A 16,479-nucleotide genomic window follows, 5' to 3' on the forward strand; every position below is an offset into this window, starting at 1 on the left:
ATGCACCCCCCCCCATATACACAAACAGTGTCTGTGCTCCCCAGGGTGCTCTAGCACCTCAAGGGGGTCATGACTAGGACTCACAGAAAGTACAGAGACTTCAGTCCCAGGAAGGTGTCAGGTGGCAACTCGGTGATCTGGTTGTTGTCCAGCATCCTAGAGAGAGACAGAAGGCAAAGGGAGGTACCAGGGACCCAGCCCAGTAGGCAAGAGGAGACAGGTACCATATTCCCTAACCAGTGGGGCTTTTTTCCCACCTTCACACAAGGACCTGTGGCTGGCTGGCATCTGTGCATTGGGTACACCCAAGTTTCAGAGAAGACCCCTTCTGGAATTGACAGCAAATTCAAAATGGAGATGGGAACCCAAGTACTATCCCATCCTCCCCTCTACCATGGTCAGCTGCGCTCAGCAAGAGCTAAGCCCAACTTGGTTGTCTCTGCTTCCCCCAGTTGATTGCCTCCTGACCCCCAGGTTCTCCTGCCCTTCCCTCTGGTAACTCACAGCCATTCCAGGTGGCAGAGGTCCTGGAAGAGTCTTGGAGCCAGGGAGTGGATCCGATTGTGACTCAGGAAGCTGAGGCCAGGGAGAGACAGGGTCTTAGTTAAGGGCAAGGCCCCAGCCAGGACCCCCCCCCTTCCCTCCTCCTGGCCTTCAGTGCCCAGGCTGGGGCCAGTGATGATAGCCATAGGGAGAAAGCCAAACTGGGCTCCCATTGTGCCGGGGGTCCAAACCTCATTTCCCAACCAGAGAAGGGACACTCACAGCTTTCTCAGTCTGGTATGGTCCAGTCCTTGGCCCCTTCTCTGTCTCTCTGCCCCCTCCCCCCAGCACACTCTCTTCTCTTGTGCCCTATGCATATGCCTAGGTACATGGCTCTCTCTCGTCCACCACCCATTTCCCCCATCCAAGGAGGGACTACTCACAGCTTTCTTAGCTCAGCTAAGCCAGTAAATGCCCCGGGGGCTATGGAATGGAGCTCGTTGTTCTGCAGGAAGCTGGGGGACAAAAGAAAGGGGCTGAGAGCTGTCTGCGGATCCTTTGCTCCACCCCAGGGCAGCCCAGGCTCAGAGGCAGTACAACAGAGTGAGGACTGGCTTTAGAATCGGAGAACCTGAGTTCAAATCCTGCCTCTCTGACTGTGTGACTTTAGGAGAGTCACTTACCATTTTTGTGCCTTAGCTATCTCATCTGTATAATAAGGGGGTTTGGACTCAATGGCTTCTAAGGTTGGTGCCCACATAGGGCAGGTCCAGTGCTCCCTACTTCAGGGACCCAGATGAGTGTGGCCTTCCCAGGTAGTGAAGTCAATAAGCATTGAGTAAGTACGTACTATGTACCAAGCCCTATGACAAGGAAGGCAAAACCAGTCCCTGCCCTGACAAAGCTCATGTTCTAAAGGGAGAGCAATATGCAAGCAACTAGCTGTAGATATAGATAAAGTGGAGCGCAATCAGCATTAAAGGGGACCAGGAAGCAGAGCTGAGGAGGGAGAGCACTGGAGGCCTGGGGGACAGCCTGGGATAATGCTCAGAGTTGGGAGATGGAGGGTGGTATGCAAAGAACAGCCGGGGGCTAGTGTCACTGAACTGTAGAGTACACAGAGAGGAGGAGGGTGGAATAAGACAGAAAATGTAGGTTGGGAAGGGCTTTGAAAGCCAAACAGAGGATATTCTATTTGATTCTGGAACCACTAGGGAACCATTGGAGTTTATTGAGAAGGAGAGCGACACGGTGACACCTGGGTTTTAGGAGGATGTAGAATGGGGCTGGGAGACCAACCAGGAGGTTGCTGAAATAGTCTAGGGGAGAGGCGACAATATGGGATGCATATAAGAGATGTCGTGAAAGCAAAAAGATAAAGAAAAATATAAAATGACCACAAATCCGGGGGTGGAAAAAGAGGAAGAGACTCTAAAAATGGTGTCATTCTTAGCATTATGCGCAAAGCATCAACATCTGGTCTTCGGACTGGGAGATCTCTCTTCAACGGCCATCACGTTGAAATACTAGCAGAGGAACTGAAGCGCGGCCGTATTGACATTTCTCACTAGATATGAACCAGGAGCCAGAAAAACAGATAAGCAGATGCTGCCAAATGGAAGGATGCTCCAAAGAAGAGAAACAAAGGAGTTGATTTCATTAGGGACCCAATGGCCAGAGGACCCTTAGTTATAGATCTCATCCTGTAGTACTCATGAGGAGGCTGAGGAAGATGAGCACAATGAAGATAACTGTGCATGGAAAAGTGGAGGAAATCTAGGAAGGATTTGACTAAGTCCTCCAAACTGAATCAACATATACCCCCTTGGTGCCTGGGGATCTTCACACAAAGACAGTCACGTGGGAAAAGAGAAAAGAAGATTGGGAAACACGGCTTAGGATTTGGAAATGAAAGATGCCAAAGCTCGTAGACAACTCAGAAGACTTAGAGCCGCACAAGCAGACGCTCTCTTCAAGAAGAGCTTGAAGTTGCCAGATGGGCTGAGCCCTGAATAGCATACCGGCTATAACAGAGAATGGCTGATTGTGGATGGGGAGTTGTATCAGAAGCACCTTTCTATCGACAGACTTATGGATTAGTTGGGGCAAAGGGCAAATCGCTCCCAAATGAAAAAGATGAGGCAATTGCAATGGTTTCCACTCTGAAAAAGGGAAAACTGATAAAAGTAAAGATGTTGACCCTGATTATGGCCCCTCTTTACACCAAATAAGTGAATAGAAATTACATCAGCAAAGATTTTGTCTACTCATTAAGAGATGTGGAAGCCAAGGAAAGTGGAAGATTCACAGAATGGCAAAAAGCAGTGGAGGGAAAAGGAGCCTATAGAAAGCTTGTTAGGAAACCCAACTAAGTCACGTAATGAAGCATTTGTCGATGAATCTGAAAAGATGAAAACCCAGTGAAATATTTTACAGAAATGGATTCTCCTCATCAATGGCAGTGAAGACGCCACATTTGGACTCTCAGACCTCACTGATTGATGCTCACGAGGAAGGGGAAATAGCACTTAAAAAGATGAAGTCACCTAGAATGGGGGAGAGTGACCAAGAAACCACAGAAGAAATCACACTTCATGCAGCACAATTTGGAAGGCGCTCCAGAATCAGTTTTCAGGATCTGTCAAAGAGGGAGAGATGTTAAAGGAATGGAAACAATCACTGATAGACTAATGACAAAAGGATGCCTGAGAAGGTACTGGCCACTGAACTCTGTGCCACTTTTTTGTTTCTAGAAAATTGTTTGGAAAGTGGTCTCCACCTGATCTTCCTACTAGGTTATCTTCAAGGCAATTATACGAAGGCAACAGCCAGGCTTTTGTAAAAAAGAAAAATGTCTCTAGCCAACCACATCTTGATAGTCATACTATTGATTGAGGCTCCAAGATCCTAGTGAGTTTTCCGTTTCCTGACCTCAAAGCCACATTTGGTTTGGGTAGAGCAGGAAGCAGCCTCCTCCACAGGGGTCTCCGATGTAGATGGTTAGTTGACACAAGATTTCTTGATAGTTGTGGTCTCAGAGTTGACTTTGCTCAACAATGATTGGACAACATGCAATAGGGAGGCAGCCGTGTTATGAGTCAAGGGTTCCCCAGTATCACTATGGATGCCCAGAGTGGGACCAGAAGTTGGGGTTGAGAAACTGTACAGAACTGCAGTGAGCCCAAACTTCTCCTAGGGAGGTCATGTGGCTGTAAATATCACCACTGTCAAGAATCCAGACTGTAGGTAGTGAGAGACCATGGCAGTGGGGCTGGGGGCATGTAATGAGGCTCCTCACATCTTCCCAAAGATGACTTGTGTGCCATGAATGGCATGGAAGATGTCATCCAGGAAATGAATCATTAGGAAAGGAAGGGGTTAGGTCAGATGAGAAGAGCAAAGAATATGAGATGGGCAGCCCAACCAACGGTGATATCCAAAAGAGCTTCAAAGGCCTCGGTCAAGTTAGGAAGAGCTTTTTGGGAGGCTTTGTGAGAATGCATGGACGTAAATCACAGACAGGAAGCCAAGGGGGAGGCGTGACCTGCACTGGTGGAAGGCATGGCCACACTGAAGAGATCCATTGAGGCTGTGAGGTACATAGTCGTCTCAATTTCAAACCTCTCAGCCCAGAATCCCCAGGGACTTTACCCAGTCTACCCGACACCAGAAGAAGCTCCTTTACACCAGAGCCACTATGCAGTCATCTGGCCTCTGCTCGAGTTCTAGGCATGGGGAAGGTTCACCAACTCTTTGAGGTAGATGGGCCACTAGAGGCGTCTACACCCACTTGAACAGGAATTGCTTCTGCACTATCCCTGGCAAGGGAGCACCCAGTCTCCTCAGACCCAGAATAATGAGGATCTCATTAGCTCCCAAGGCAGCCCGCTTTGGAGAACTCTTCTTCCAATGCAAGTTTTTTTCCAGCTAAGCCAATATCAGCCTCTCTGTACCATCCACCCATGCTTTGCCTTCTGGGCCCAAGAAGACAAGCCAATGCCCCCCTCCACATGGTGATGCTCTGCATGTATGGAGACAGCACGCATGTGTTCCTCCCCGCCCCCCACACCCACCCTGCCGCTGCCACCACCACCAAGCTTCTTTTCTCTCAGATAAAGATCACCTGTTCCCAGTGGCCTTCCAATCAGAACCCCCCTTTCTACTTGCCATGCCCCCCCCCAGTACCCAATCTATTCTTGGTCCTTCATTATCTCTAGGCTCCACTCTTGACTCTGAACTTTATCTTCGCCATGATTTAACAGCTTCCTCATCCTTGAAGATGCCTTCGGCCGCTGCCTCTGACGAGTCAGTTCCTCTCAGACCTCCATTTGGAGGAAGGAGCCCAGGGCAGCCACACTCATTTCTTCATTGCTCTCTGGGCTCTGCCCTTGCTCCTGCCTCTGCCTCCCCACCAAGCCCCTTTGATGTGTTGTCTTCCTCTATTAGATGGTAAGCTCCTTCAGGGCTCAGACTGCCTCCTTTTCAGGCTTTCATTTGCATTCGCAGAGCTTAGTACAGGCTCTGACCTTGGCGAATGCTCATTCACTTGACTTAGTCAAAATGCCCACTGAAGACTGGCTGAGTATCCTGAAAGAACAGCTGCCATCATCCCTGCCAAAGCTCCAGGTCCACAAGGGGAGAGCTCTCTTTTGGGGTAGTTTCTTCAAGCTCCAAGAGGGAGGGGGTTTAGGGAGACAGGCCCCTTGGGTTGACCAGGGGGACGGAGGGAGCCATGGCCACGGGCAGCAAAATGGTGAAGGGCCAGAGAGCCTGCCCTCCCCTACACCCCTGTACTCTCTGACCCCTAGCTCCAGCTTCACCCCCACCAAGGTAGAGGTCCTATCGGCGCTAGGGTGAGGGGGAGCAGGTGTGCAGGCCAGAAGCCTGGGCGCAGTGTCAGACATGGCCAACCACCCAGGTGCACGCAAAGGCACAGCCACCCCCACCCCCCACCCCCAGAATTCCACACAGGGAAGAACCCAGCACAGGGGTGGGAAGAGAAGTACCCTCTGCTGGCCCTAATAGTAATAGAAGGCTGAGAAAGATGGCTCAGCAAGGGCTGAGGGGGCAGCCAAGGGGAAAGGCAAAGCTTCCAGGCTGTACTCACAGCCCCTCCAGGCTCTGGAAGCCAATGAACTGCTTGTCCTGAAGCTGGTGGATTCGATTGTGTTGGAGGTTCCTGGAGAGGAGGAGACAAAAGGGTCCAGACCTGCCCATCCAGCTTGGGTCATCTAGATCTCTACCCTCCCAATGCCAGGCTTGGAACTCACAGAAGGGACACGTTGTTCTTGTCAGAATCCATGGGTACTCCGCTCAACCCTTGAGCCATGCAGTCAACTGTGTGCCCCCAGCACTTGCATCCCTTGGGGTAGAACTCCAGTCCTGGGAATGAGAGAGCAGAGGGCCCAGGGGCTCAAGGAGAGAAGCTTCAGAAGGCAGACAGCTGGGGAGGGATTTTGTATGTTTTACCCATCTCCCTTACTTCCTGAAAGAATGCCCGTGGGTCTGTGTGGGGCTGGGGCAAGAATTTGGCATCTATAGCCATGGAAGTTGAGTTTAAAACATCTCTGACACAGACTCACTGTGTGACTGTGAGAAAGTTGCATCTCTCTCTGAATTCCAGTTTTGGCCTCTGTAAAATGGGCATAAATTCACCTCCCACTTCTGTTTGCTGTTAAGTACTTGGTATATATTAAAGCAATACACAGATGAGAACCATCTGTAGGGTGGAGTTCATGGGAGCTCAGCTCTGAAGAGAACCACCCCATAAGTCTTTGCCTACTGAATCCCTGGCCTTTTGCATGTGACACCCCCCCCTCCCCGGCCTCTCTCCTCTCTTTGACTGTTTTTAATAGAAGCTCCACTCAGATCTTCTGGTAGCATGGAGAGGCCATGGCACAGGGGCCAAGGAGGAAGGACCCATTCATGGAGTACGTGAGTGAGTGTGTGTGTGTGTGTGTGTGTGTGTGTGTATGTGTGTGTGGTCCATGAGAATGGTCTCCTATGGCATGTAGGAGTGAAAGAATACATGGGGAAAAGTGCAAATCTGCGATCTTGAAGTACATCTGTGCTCTCATGCCCACCTGTTGTAATCCTTTCATGCTACCGAGAAGGAAACAGAGGTGCTAAGCAGCAGAGTTTGAATCTGAACCTCAGTCTTCTCACTCTATACTCAGTATTTTGTATGGCTTATCTTACATTTAATTAGATTGTAAGCTTTTTGAAGGCAGGCTATTGTTTTCATATTTGTATATCCCCAAGGACAACACCTTGCACATAACTTGTGAAATGTCTGTCCTGGGTAGCCAGTGGCTGGCTGTGTTTTTGAGGGTGAAGCCTCTGAAGTCTCTTTGGACTCTGACGCAGATTCCCATGTCTACACACAAACATTCATTCCCTTGTAGGAACGACTCCTTTCCTGGTCTTTGGACACAAGCTCCATAGCATGTTGTTGGGCTCGCACTCAGAGCCTCTCCCATTGTGTAGGACCTGACAACATTTGTTCTTTGCTCCCATGAGCTTCAAGAGCCCAGCGTCACCTTCACGCTACGAGGAGAAAGAACTAAGTGAAACCTGCAAGGGAGAGGCTTCCTAACAGCAGCCTCCGTAGTAGATGGTAGAATAGCTGACGACCCTGAAGTGAGCCGGAATAAGAGAGAAAAGCTCTGCATTATATCAGAGAGGCTTGGGGACTAGAAACAGTCACAACGATGTGATCTTGGGCAAACTACTTAACCTCTTTTAGACTCAGTTTCCTCATCTGAAGAATGAGAATAATCCTGCCATTCTCTACATCATAGGGCTTTTGTGGAGAAAGTCCTCTGTCCACTTTCGAGTGCTACAGAAATGCAAGTTGTTATATCACCAATAATCATAATCATAATAACATTTATGTAGGACCTGTTACACTTCTTATTTCATCTTATCACATTATCTCTATCCTGGAAACAGGAGACAAAGGGGAGGGAAGCTTCAGCAATGACCCGGGATGGCAGAAAGTAAGTGGAGGGAATACCAGAGAACCTTGGGCACGGAGAGGAGCCCTAGCCTTCACAATGAGGTGGCACAGGAATCAGGGCCAACTCAGGGCAGGGCTGGGGGTGATGAGGGAGGGAGGAGGGTCAGAAAGCACAGACATAGAGCAAAAGCACAGGAGGGATGTCAGCGCAGCCTTAAGATCCCCTGAGACACACAGCCTGCATTCATTAAACAAATAATGCCCCTTTAACAAAAGAAATGTAGAAAAAGACCAGGCAATTAGGAGATAATGAAGATCTGATAAAAAGGGCTGTACAAAGGCCACCTGGGAACCCTTTCTGGGGCCTCCCATGGAGAAGAGGCACTGAGGCATTGCTTCTGACACAGAGGATCACAGGCAGATAATGGTGCCCATCCCCCAACCTAAGATCTCAGAGTTGGGAGGGCCTGAGAGGCAGCCTCTCAGCTCCTGCCTGAGACATCATGAGTCCTTTCTATGAGATCCAATTTCTACTTAGAGGCCTTCAGTCATGGGGATCTCACTACCTTCTAATACATCCTACTTTGGGACAGTTCCATCTTTCATTGTGTTATGCCAATATTTATCTGCACTCCTGTAATCAAACAATCAGACCCAGGCACTACTATGTGCCAGGCACTGTGCCAGCTACTGGACCTTTCCTCTTGGTTTGACTCCATTCTGAAGCCACATGAAAGTATAATGTCCTTACCATGTGCTAGCTTTTCAGATACTTGAGGACGCTTTCCATATCCCCCATAAGGCTTCTCTTTCTTAGATTAACTATCCCCGATTTACAGGATCATAGACTTTAGAGTTGGAAGGGTCCACTGCCCTCAGTTTACAAAGGAGGACGCTGTGGCCCAGAGAGCTTTGATGTCTTGCCTATGGCCACACAGGGTCTAGACTCCAGATTCAGGAGTCCCTTGAACTCCTGATAGAACTCCTCATAGAAGGAAGTTTCCAATCCCTTAACATCCCAGTTTGTCATTGTGGTTTTTAGAATGGAACTCGATATTCTACACGTAGCCTGGCCAGGCTAGTCTTGATAGGGAGTTATTTGGTAGTAGTATTATCATTATATTAATTTGCTCCAGCCTGTGATTTCATTGGGATGGGGGAAGTGCAGGTTCCTGCCAGTCTTAGAGACTTGCCCAGGGTCACACAACTGATATGTGGCAGGTGGGGCTTGCAGCCAGGTCTCCCTAACTCCAAGCCTGGCACTCGATGCCTTGGGGCTGTGTGGGTAATGCAGTGAAGGGAGGGGGAGGGTAGACTCAGCTTCAGAGAGGGGAGCACCAAGCCCCGATTCCTTGCCTGGCAGATACTTACTGCACTCCTGTAGTCTCTCTTCAGTCCTCATTCGACCTCCCTTTGTTCTCTGAAGCAGGTCCAAGAGGTGTGGCCACCCACTTCTGTCCACTGGAAGGACCAAAGGGAAGGAAGAAGACATGTAAGCAGGACCATCACTCAAATCAGCCAAATGCACCCCAAAGACTGCATGGGGATGATAAGGAAACTGAGGCCCTCTGAGGGAAGCAGGAGGGCAAGGCAAGTGGCAGTGAAGAATGTTCCTCTCTTGTTCCTTCCTCTTCTCAACTCCCAGAGGACAAAGCAGAAGATAGCCTGAGCTAATAAGACTTCCAGGCAGGAGCTTGGGTTTAGAAGCTACCAGAAAGCCCGAGAGGGGCCAGCCACTTTTGGACCCCCTGCCACGCTGAGGAGGAGGAGGCCTGAGCATGGGAAAGGGCAAGGCTCACCACAGTTTTCTTCATCAGCCCCATTGGCACAGTCTTGACGGCCATTGCAGTGAAGGAGCTGAGGAAGGCAGATGGTAGTATTACCACAAGGGAACTGACCCAGGGGACAGGCCTGGTGGCTGCTGCTGCTCCCAATGAGGCCAAGGATCAGAAGACACTCTGGGGAAAAAAGAGTTGAGGAAGGTGGGGTCAGAGTATGTTTGGGACCCCCTTTCACCCCATTACCCAAAGTGCCCAACTTAGAGTCATTCAGGTGCCTTTTGTTTATATTGTATTCCTGTAGAAGCTAAGAATAGGCAGGAACCTCAGAGGGCGTCCCTTACCAGGGGTCATTTTGCTTCATGTGTTCTTCCAGTGGTGGTGAGGGCCTAGCACTTCCACTCATATTTTTGAGCTGCTGAATGATGAAGGAAGACGTTTATATCCCACAAAGGATATAAACAGGCAGTTTTCAAAAGAAGAAAAGCAAGGTGTCAACAACCTTATGAGTATATGTTCCAAATCACTAATAATTAGAGAAATGCAAATTCAAACAATCCTAAGGTTCTACCTCACACCCACTGGATTGACAAAGATGGCACAAGAGTGAAATGGCGAATGCTGACGGGACTGTGGGAAAGCAGGCACAGTAACGTAGTGTTGGTGGAACTGTGAATTGGTCCAACTGTTCTGGAAAGCAATTTGGAAGTAGGCCCCAAAAGTCAGTTTGCCTACCCTTTGAAACACTGATACTACTACTTGGTATACATCCCAAAGAAATCAAAGAAAGAGGAAAAAGACACAGATGTATAGAAATATGTATATATTATATATATTTACTTATAAATATCTATTTGTACTGGCAAAGAACTAGAAATTAAGGGAGTGCTCATCAATTGGAGGATGGCTGAAAGGTTGTATTATATGAATGTAATTTAATATTATTGCACCATAAGAAATGATATATTAAGCCAATCAGGTATCCAAGTCCAGCCCTAATTTGGAGAGAGGTACCACCAAATGTCTAAGGAGTGGTGAACCAATCCACGTCAGGAAAAACAGTGCAGGTTGAATCTCTGTTCTGACCACTAATGGGACTGGGCTTATGAGTGGTCACTGCACTTTCAGCCTGGGTGAAATATGGAGACTTAGTCTCAAAAAAAAAATTTGATTCAGAGAAACTTTAGAACACTTGTATGAATGGATAGGAGGGAAATGAGAAGAATTGGAAGAACAATTTTCACAATAACCGCAATAATGCAAAGGAAACCAAATTTAAAGTTTATAGAGCTCTGATCAATCCAGTGACCAATCATGACTGCTGATGAAGCTACAGGTGCAGAATGGGGTATGCAATTTCAGACGTAGTCCAAGTGTTGATTTATTTTCCTTTATTATACCTATTACAAGAGAATATTTCTATGGGGGATGAGTTAGTGGGTAGTAATAAAGAGACAGAGAGAGAGAGAGAGAGAGAGAAAGAAAGAAAGAGCAAGCTTCAATGTAATTGGTTTTTTTAAAACCAGAAGAAAAGAAAGCAGTTGAAGAGGAGACAAAAATGGGGAAATGTTGTTATGGCTTTCTTCCCTCCTCAAAGTGACATACACTTTTAAAAATCAAACCAGGTATCAGAAGTTCACGGTTTCATGCACAACTCTTCTTGTTCTTTTTGTTCTTTTTATATTGAAATGTGTTTATTAATTTAAGTTCCTATAAAATGGAATGACTTTTGGACCCATTACAAATTCCTGTCATCAAATCTCAACTGGGTTCTCAAGGCTACCCAGGAAAACATCTTCCTTGAAATACCATTTCCCAAAGTGGCTGCTCTAAGCCTTGGCCCTTTTCTTCTTCCCTTCTTTTGGCTCCATTACCCTGACTGTGCCTCTTGCTACCCTCTCACCTGAGGACTTCACCAATGGATGGAGAAAATGGAGGCTATTTACCATGAGCTCTCTCTTCTCCAATCTATTTCTTCAACTGACACTGCTCTTCCAAAGTTACCAGTGATTTCTTGCTACATCTTTTAAAAATTGTTAATTTAATTTTTTTCTTTCTTGCTAAATCTAATGACATTTTTCCAATCTTCACTGATCACCCTGTCCTCCTGGATTCCTTCTTCTCTCCTAGTTCTCCTCCTACTTCTCTGACCGCTCCTTCTTAGTCTCATTGTTGGATCCTCTTCCAGATCATGTTCACTACCCATGGAGTTTCCCAAGGAGGCTGTCCTTACTCTTTTCTCTTACTCTATTGGTAAGCTCACCAGCTCTCATGGGCTTAATGATCATCTCCATGCAAATTATTCTCCAATTTATTTATCCAGATCTAACCTCTCTCCTGAACTCCAGTCTCACAATACCAGCTGCCAAATGGACATCTAAAACTGCCTGTCCTGTAGCTATGTTAAACTCAACAGAAATCACTCTATCTCTCACCTCCTCCATCCCTCCCCTTTTCCTTGGTTCCTTCTCATTCTCCACCATATTCCCAGTTGCTCAGGCTTGAAACCTAGGCATCATCGTCAATTCTTTACTCCCACTCAGCTCATCTATCTAAGCAAAACTGCCCTCCAGGTAGCCCTCCCTCCCACCTTGCTCTCTGGGGAAAAGAAAAAAAAAATCAGTATTTTTACCATGACAAACTGTGAAGGAACGTGGGACCTTATCCAACTGTTCTATGGTTTGCAAAGCACTTAATGTATTTTCTCTCATTTGAACCTCACAATGAGCCTATGAAGTGAGCACCGCAGGTGTTATAGACCCATTCTACAAATGGGCAAATGGAGGCATACAGTGAGTAAGTGACTTGCTCATAAGTCATACTTCTAGGAAGTGTGGGAGATGGGGTTTTGGAATCAGGTCTTCCTGACTCTAAGGCCAGTACTCAATCCTGGGGAACCTGGCTGATGTTCCCCAGCTCTGTCCCAGGTCTTAGCTGCCAGAGCATCTGCCCTTCTTTCTCTCTTCTCAACCTTGAGTCACGGGTGAGTTCAGCATATGCAAGGGAAGAGTGGAGTGGATAAAAGCGGCTTGTAGTGACTGGACGGTTGTCCGCCCTCTGAAGCTCTTACTAGACAAGAAGTCAGCAGGGGGAGAGCCCCCACTGTGCTCTTTTTCTTAGCCCACCTTCCTTGTACTAGAGAGTCAGCCAAGATCTGCTGCCATGGGCCACGGAGAACAATCAATTACATTTGCCTAGCCTAGACACCCTTCTGATATCATGATATCACGGTCCTTTAGTGCTTCACAGTTCTCACAAAGCCCTTTCCTTGCCATGACCTTGTACTGGAAGTAAGTGAGCCCTTCTCTCCCTAAGGCTTTTCTTTTCCAGGATGAACAAGCCCACCTCATTTTCCTGCTCCTTCGGTGGCACAGTCGTCATTCTGCTCCCTGATCCTTCCCCCAAATGTGGTAGCAAAGAAGTAGAGAAATGCAGCTGCCCGTCAGAAGAACACTGAACACATTGTGATATATTTGTAGGATCAAACGTCACTAAGACACCACAAACATCAGGAATTCAGAGAAATATGCAAAGATTTGTAGGAAAAGATGAGGGAAGAAGGCAGAACCAGGAAAACAGCTACAGGCAAATAAAGAAATTGATAATGACAATGTAATTATAATGACCAGATCTTGGCCTCAATGATGACAAGGGGTGAGGGTGGATTATGGGCACAGCCCATCATAGATGGGCTGGTTGGCTTTGCTTAACAGTTTTTCTTTGTCCAGAGGACAGGTTTTGGAGTGAGGAGGAATGTATCTAGAAATGAGGATAATGTACAAGCAAAAGGGACCATTGAAACTGCATCTTGGCGTATTAGGATTACTGGAAGCCACAGCAGACCTTGTTTTGCCAGGCACCAGGCCTCTACATCTTTGCAGCCACCATTTCCGAGGCAGGCCACCTTCCATCCCCTTTCTAGTTTCCTTTCTGGATTGACTTCTCGAATTAGAGTGTCAGCACCCTGAGGGCAAGGGCTGTCTTGATGACTAGTATTGGTGTCCTCAGTATTTAAAGGGGCAGCACCTTGTAGTAAGCACTTTCTCTAGCCTCTCTCTCTTTTGTCATATCTCAACCTACCTGTGACTGGGCAGCTCATTTGATCTTGCATACCCGGGCCAACCCTTTACTGGTACATTTTATCAGGCTGCATTGGGGCCAGAATTCCAGCCTGTCTGGTTCATTTTGGGTCCTGGGCTGTTCGCCCATGACTGCCTCCTCTCTCCCCCACCACCCCCATTAGCTTCACTCTGCAGTCTTCAGCAGGGACTAGGGTGGTGGTGGTGTTGGAAGCCAGAGATGGCAGGGGATCCATGAACTTCAATGGGGAAAAAACACCATTTTCACTAACTTCTAACTGAATGAAGAATGCAGTCAACAAACCACAGGCCTATGAGCAGGACTAGAGACTTTGTCGCCAATTGATGACTCGTTATTAGACCTGCCGTTAGATTGTGCTCGCTCAGAGCTTTCCCGTCTACAGGCATTGGCATGACCAACTACCAGGCTCCATGGGAAGGAAGGAAGCGGGGAAAGGGAGAAAGGGAGGGAGGAAAGAAGGGAGGGAGGGAGGGAGGGAGGGAGAGAAGGAAGGAGAGAGAAAGAGAAGGAGGGAGGAAGGGAGGGAGGGAGGGAGAGAGGGAGGGAGGAAGGGAGGGAGGAAGGGAAGAAGGAAGGAAGGGAGGGAGGGAGGAAAGAAGGAAGGGAAGGAGGAAGGGAGGAAGGAAGGGTGGGAAGGAAGGAGGTAACTGCTTAAGGATAACCTAGATAATAGTGGACCTGCCAGCCTACGATCATGAGTGTCTGCCTCAAACGAGCTTTGTTCATCCTTTTATAAAATGATCTCCTTCTTTCCTCCCTCCTCCTCTTCCTCCCTTCCTCCCTCCTCCTCTTCCTTCCTCCCTCCTCCTCTTCCTCCCTTCCTCCCTTCTCCTCTTCCTTCCTTCCTTCCTCCCTCCTCCTCTTCCTTCCTCCCTCCTCCTCTTCCTCCCTTCCTCCCTTCTCCTCTTCCTTCCTTCCTTCCTCCCACCATTCTTTCCTTCCTTCCTTCCTTGCTTGCTTGTTTCCTTCCTTCCTCTTTTCCTCCTTCTCCCCCCTCCCCTCCCTCCCTTCTTTCTGTCTTTCTTTTTTTTTTTTTAAATGTCTAATATGTGAAGAATGCTTCGCTTTTCTTGGGTCAAAGGTCTAATCACTTGATTATCAAGTGAGAAAATGGATTGTAACGATAAAATACTATTTACATGTGAGCCATAGTTACTGTTCTTTGAAAAGACACCAATTTCTCCCCCTCCCCCTTCGTTCTCTTCCATCCTTTGCCCTCACTCTTTGACCCCTCCCAGGGTTTCTCTGTAGTGCCTCCCCCCCCCCCACTTGGCATTGTCATGGTGGTAACCTGCTTTGGCAAGAGGAAGGGAGTTAGTCTGAAAAATGACCAGCTGAGCTCTGTCTCCTTGTGTTGACCTTAGCCCTGCCAGCCCAGGCTTGGGATGTCTTGTTGGCCACCTACTCCTTGTGCAGGCCTTTTATACAGAGGGCAACCCATGGGCTTGGGGGCAGGGGCACAAGGGGGAGACTTGAGCCTGCCTCCTCTGTCCCTTCCCTTTCTTCCCTCTGCTCCCTGGTCTCATCCCCAGGGCTCAGACCAAGGCCGGTTTCTGTACATATGTATATGTGGTAATCAGATTTGTCTGTGTGTGAGTGTATGATAGCCATGTATCAGTATGTTTGTTTATGTGTGTGTGTGTGTGTGTGTGTTTCAGGGCAGTATTTACTGAGAATGGAAGACTGGGAGCGTTAGCAAACCCAAGGGGCCAGACTCCTGGCTGGAGGCGTTCATTTTCTAAAATTATTCAATATTATTTTATTTTATTTTTAGGCAATTGGGGTTAAGTGACTTGCCCAGGGTCACACAGCTAGTAAGTGTGAAGTGTTTGGTCTGAGGCTGCATTTGAACTCAGGTCCTCCTGACTTCAGGACCGGTGCTCTATCCACTTCGCCACCTAGCTGCCCCTATTCAATATTATTTTAAAATGCCAACGATGAAAGAATAGGAAAAGGACAAGGAGGAGGAAAGTGAGGAAGAGAGGGCAAAAGACTGAGAGGAAAGAGGAGGAAGAGAAGGAGGTGGGAGGGGAGAAAAGGAGGAAGAGGAAGAGGGGGAGGGGAGGAGGAGAAAGAGGAGGAGGAGGGAGGGGGAGGAGGCAGAGGAAGAGGGGAGGGGGAGGAAGAGGAGGAGGGGGAGGGAAGGAGGAAGAAGAAGAGGAGATGGGAGGGGAGGAGGAGAAAGTGGAGGAGTAGGGAGGGGGAAGGGGGAGGAAGAGGAGGAAGAAGAAAAGAAGGAAGAGAAGGAGAGGTCCCTCAGGGGCTTGGGAGCATTTACACAGTATTTCCCATTTTCTTGCTCCTGCTTCTGTTCTCTGCAGAAGGTGGCCCTAGGATGAGGGGGTAGTGTTGGGGGCCTGATTCTGTGGGCTAGGGGGGCATAATGCCCACGCCCATGCAATAGGTGTAGGATCAAGGAGATAGCATGGGCAAAATGAAGCAGCTATGGGGCATCAGTGTATGTACCTACAGAATCATCGAGTCCTACCCAGTCTATCAGAGGTACAAGGTCCTGTAGATCTAGAGATGCAAGAGCGTCTAGTGTTCTGTAAAGTCTTGGAGCCTAAAGGACTTCCCCAGAGCCAGGCCAGGCCAAGCCAGAGTTTTCTCCTTTTCTAGAAACCCAGATACGCAGGGACAGAAAGAGGAGGGGAAAGAGGAACATAGGGAGGGAACAGAAGTGTAAGTGTGCGGGGAATGGGTGAGGGGTTTCAGCAGCCCCTGTGACCCTGCTTAGTTAGAGGAGCCTAAACCAGACTGAGCTGAGTTTCCCAACCACAAGCTGTGCACACCTACCCCCCCCCCCCAGCCATGTGTCTTCTCTCTGACCTAACTCCCCCCATCCTGTGGGCCTTGGAAACGTGCTTAGCCCTCAGGCAGATTTACTGTCTTCCCCAAGCACTGATTCTCTTCCAGGCCTAGCGGGCCAACTTTCTGGGCTGGGGAACCAAGCCCTTTCCAGGGAGGGCTCCATCAATCTCCATGGGCAGCCTGGCCCTGGCCATGACATTGCCCAGAAAGGGCCGGCTGCTCGGCCATTTTCCCCGCTTCAGCGGCAGCTGCACTGAGCCCCTCTCCCCAGCTAGGAGCTATTTGTCCAGATCGAAGTTCACCTTGGTGCTAAGGACGCTTTTGGGGGTACCCCCGACACCTCTGGAG

At 48.5% G+C, this 16,479-nt stretch overlaps 1 protein-coding gene across 1 annotated transcript in view; it reads right to left on the reverse strand.

Moving 5' to 3' along the window:
- LOC110201042 (uncharacterized) overlaps positions 1–16,479 on the reverse strand; it is a 47,660-nt gene that overhangs the window by 757 nt on the left and 30,424 nt on the right. Inside the window, exons 3-9 of the mRNA XM_020976504.2 lie at positions 9,241–9,399; positions 8,813–8,902; positions 5,754–5,865; positions 5,591–5,662; positions 927–998; positions 505–576; positions 85–156 (exon numbers count right to left, since the gene is read on the reverse strand). Coding sequence (XP_020832163.2) covers positions 85–156; positions 505–576; positions 927–998; positions 5,591–5,662; positions 5,754–5,865; positions 8,813–8,902; positions 9,241–9,399 — 649 coding nt within the window. The remainder of the gene's footprint in view (positions 1–84; positions 157–504; positions 577–926; positions 999–5,590; positions 5,663–5,753; positions 5,866–8,812; positions 8,903–9,240; positions 9,400–16,479) is intronic.

This window comes from Phascolarctos cinereus, unplaced genomic scaffold (assembly GCF_003287225.1).
Source record: "Phascolarctos cinereus isolate Bilbo 61053 unplaced genomic scaffold, phaCin_HiC Scaffold_8;HRSCAF=390, whole genome shotgun sequence".
Classification (NCBI taxonomy): Eukaryota; Metazoa; Chordata; class Mammalia; order Diprotodontia; family Phascolarctidae; genus Phascolarctos; species Phascolarctos cinereus.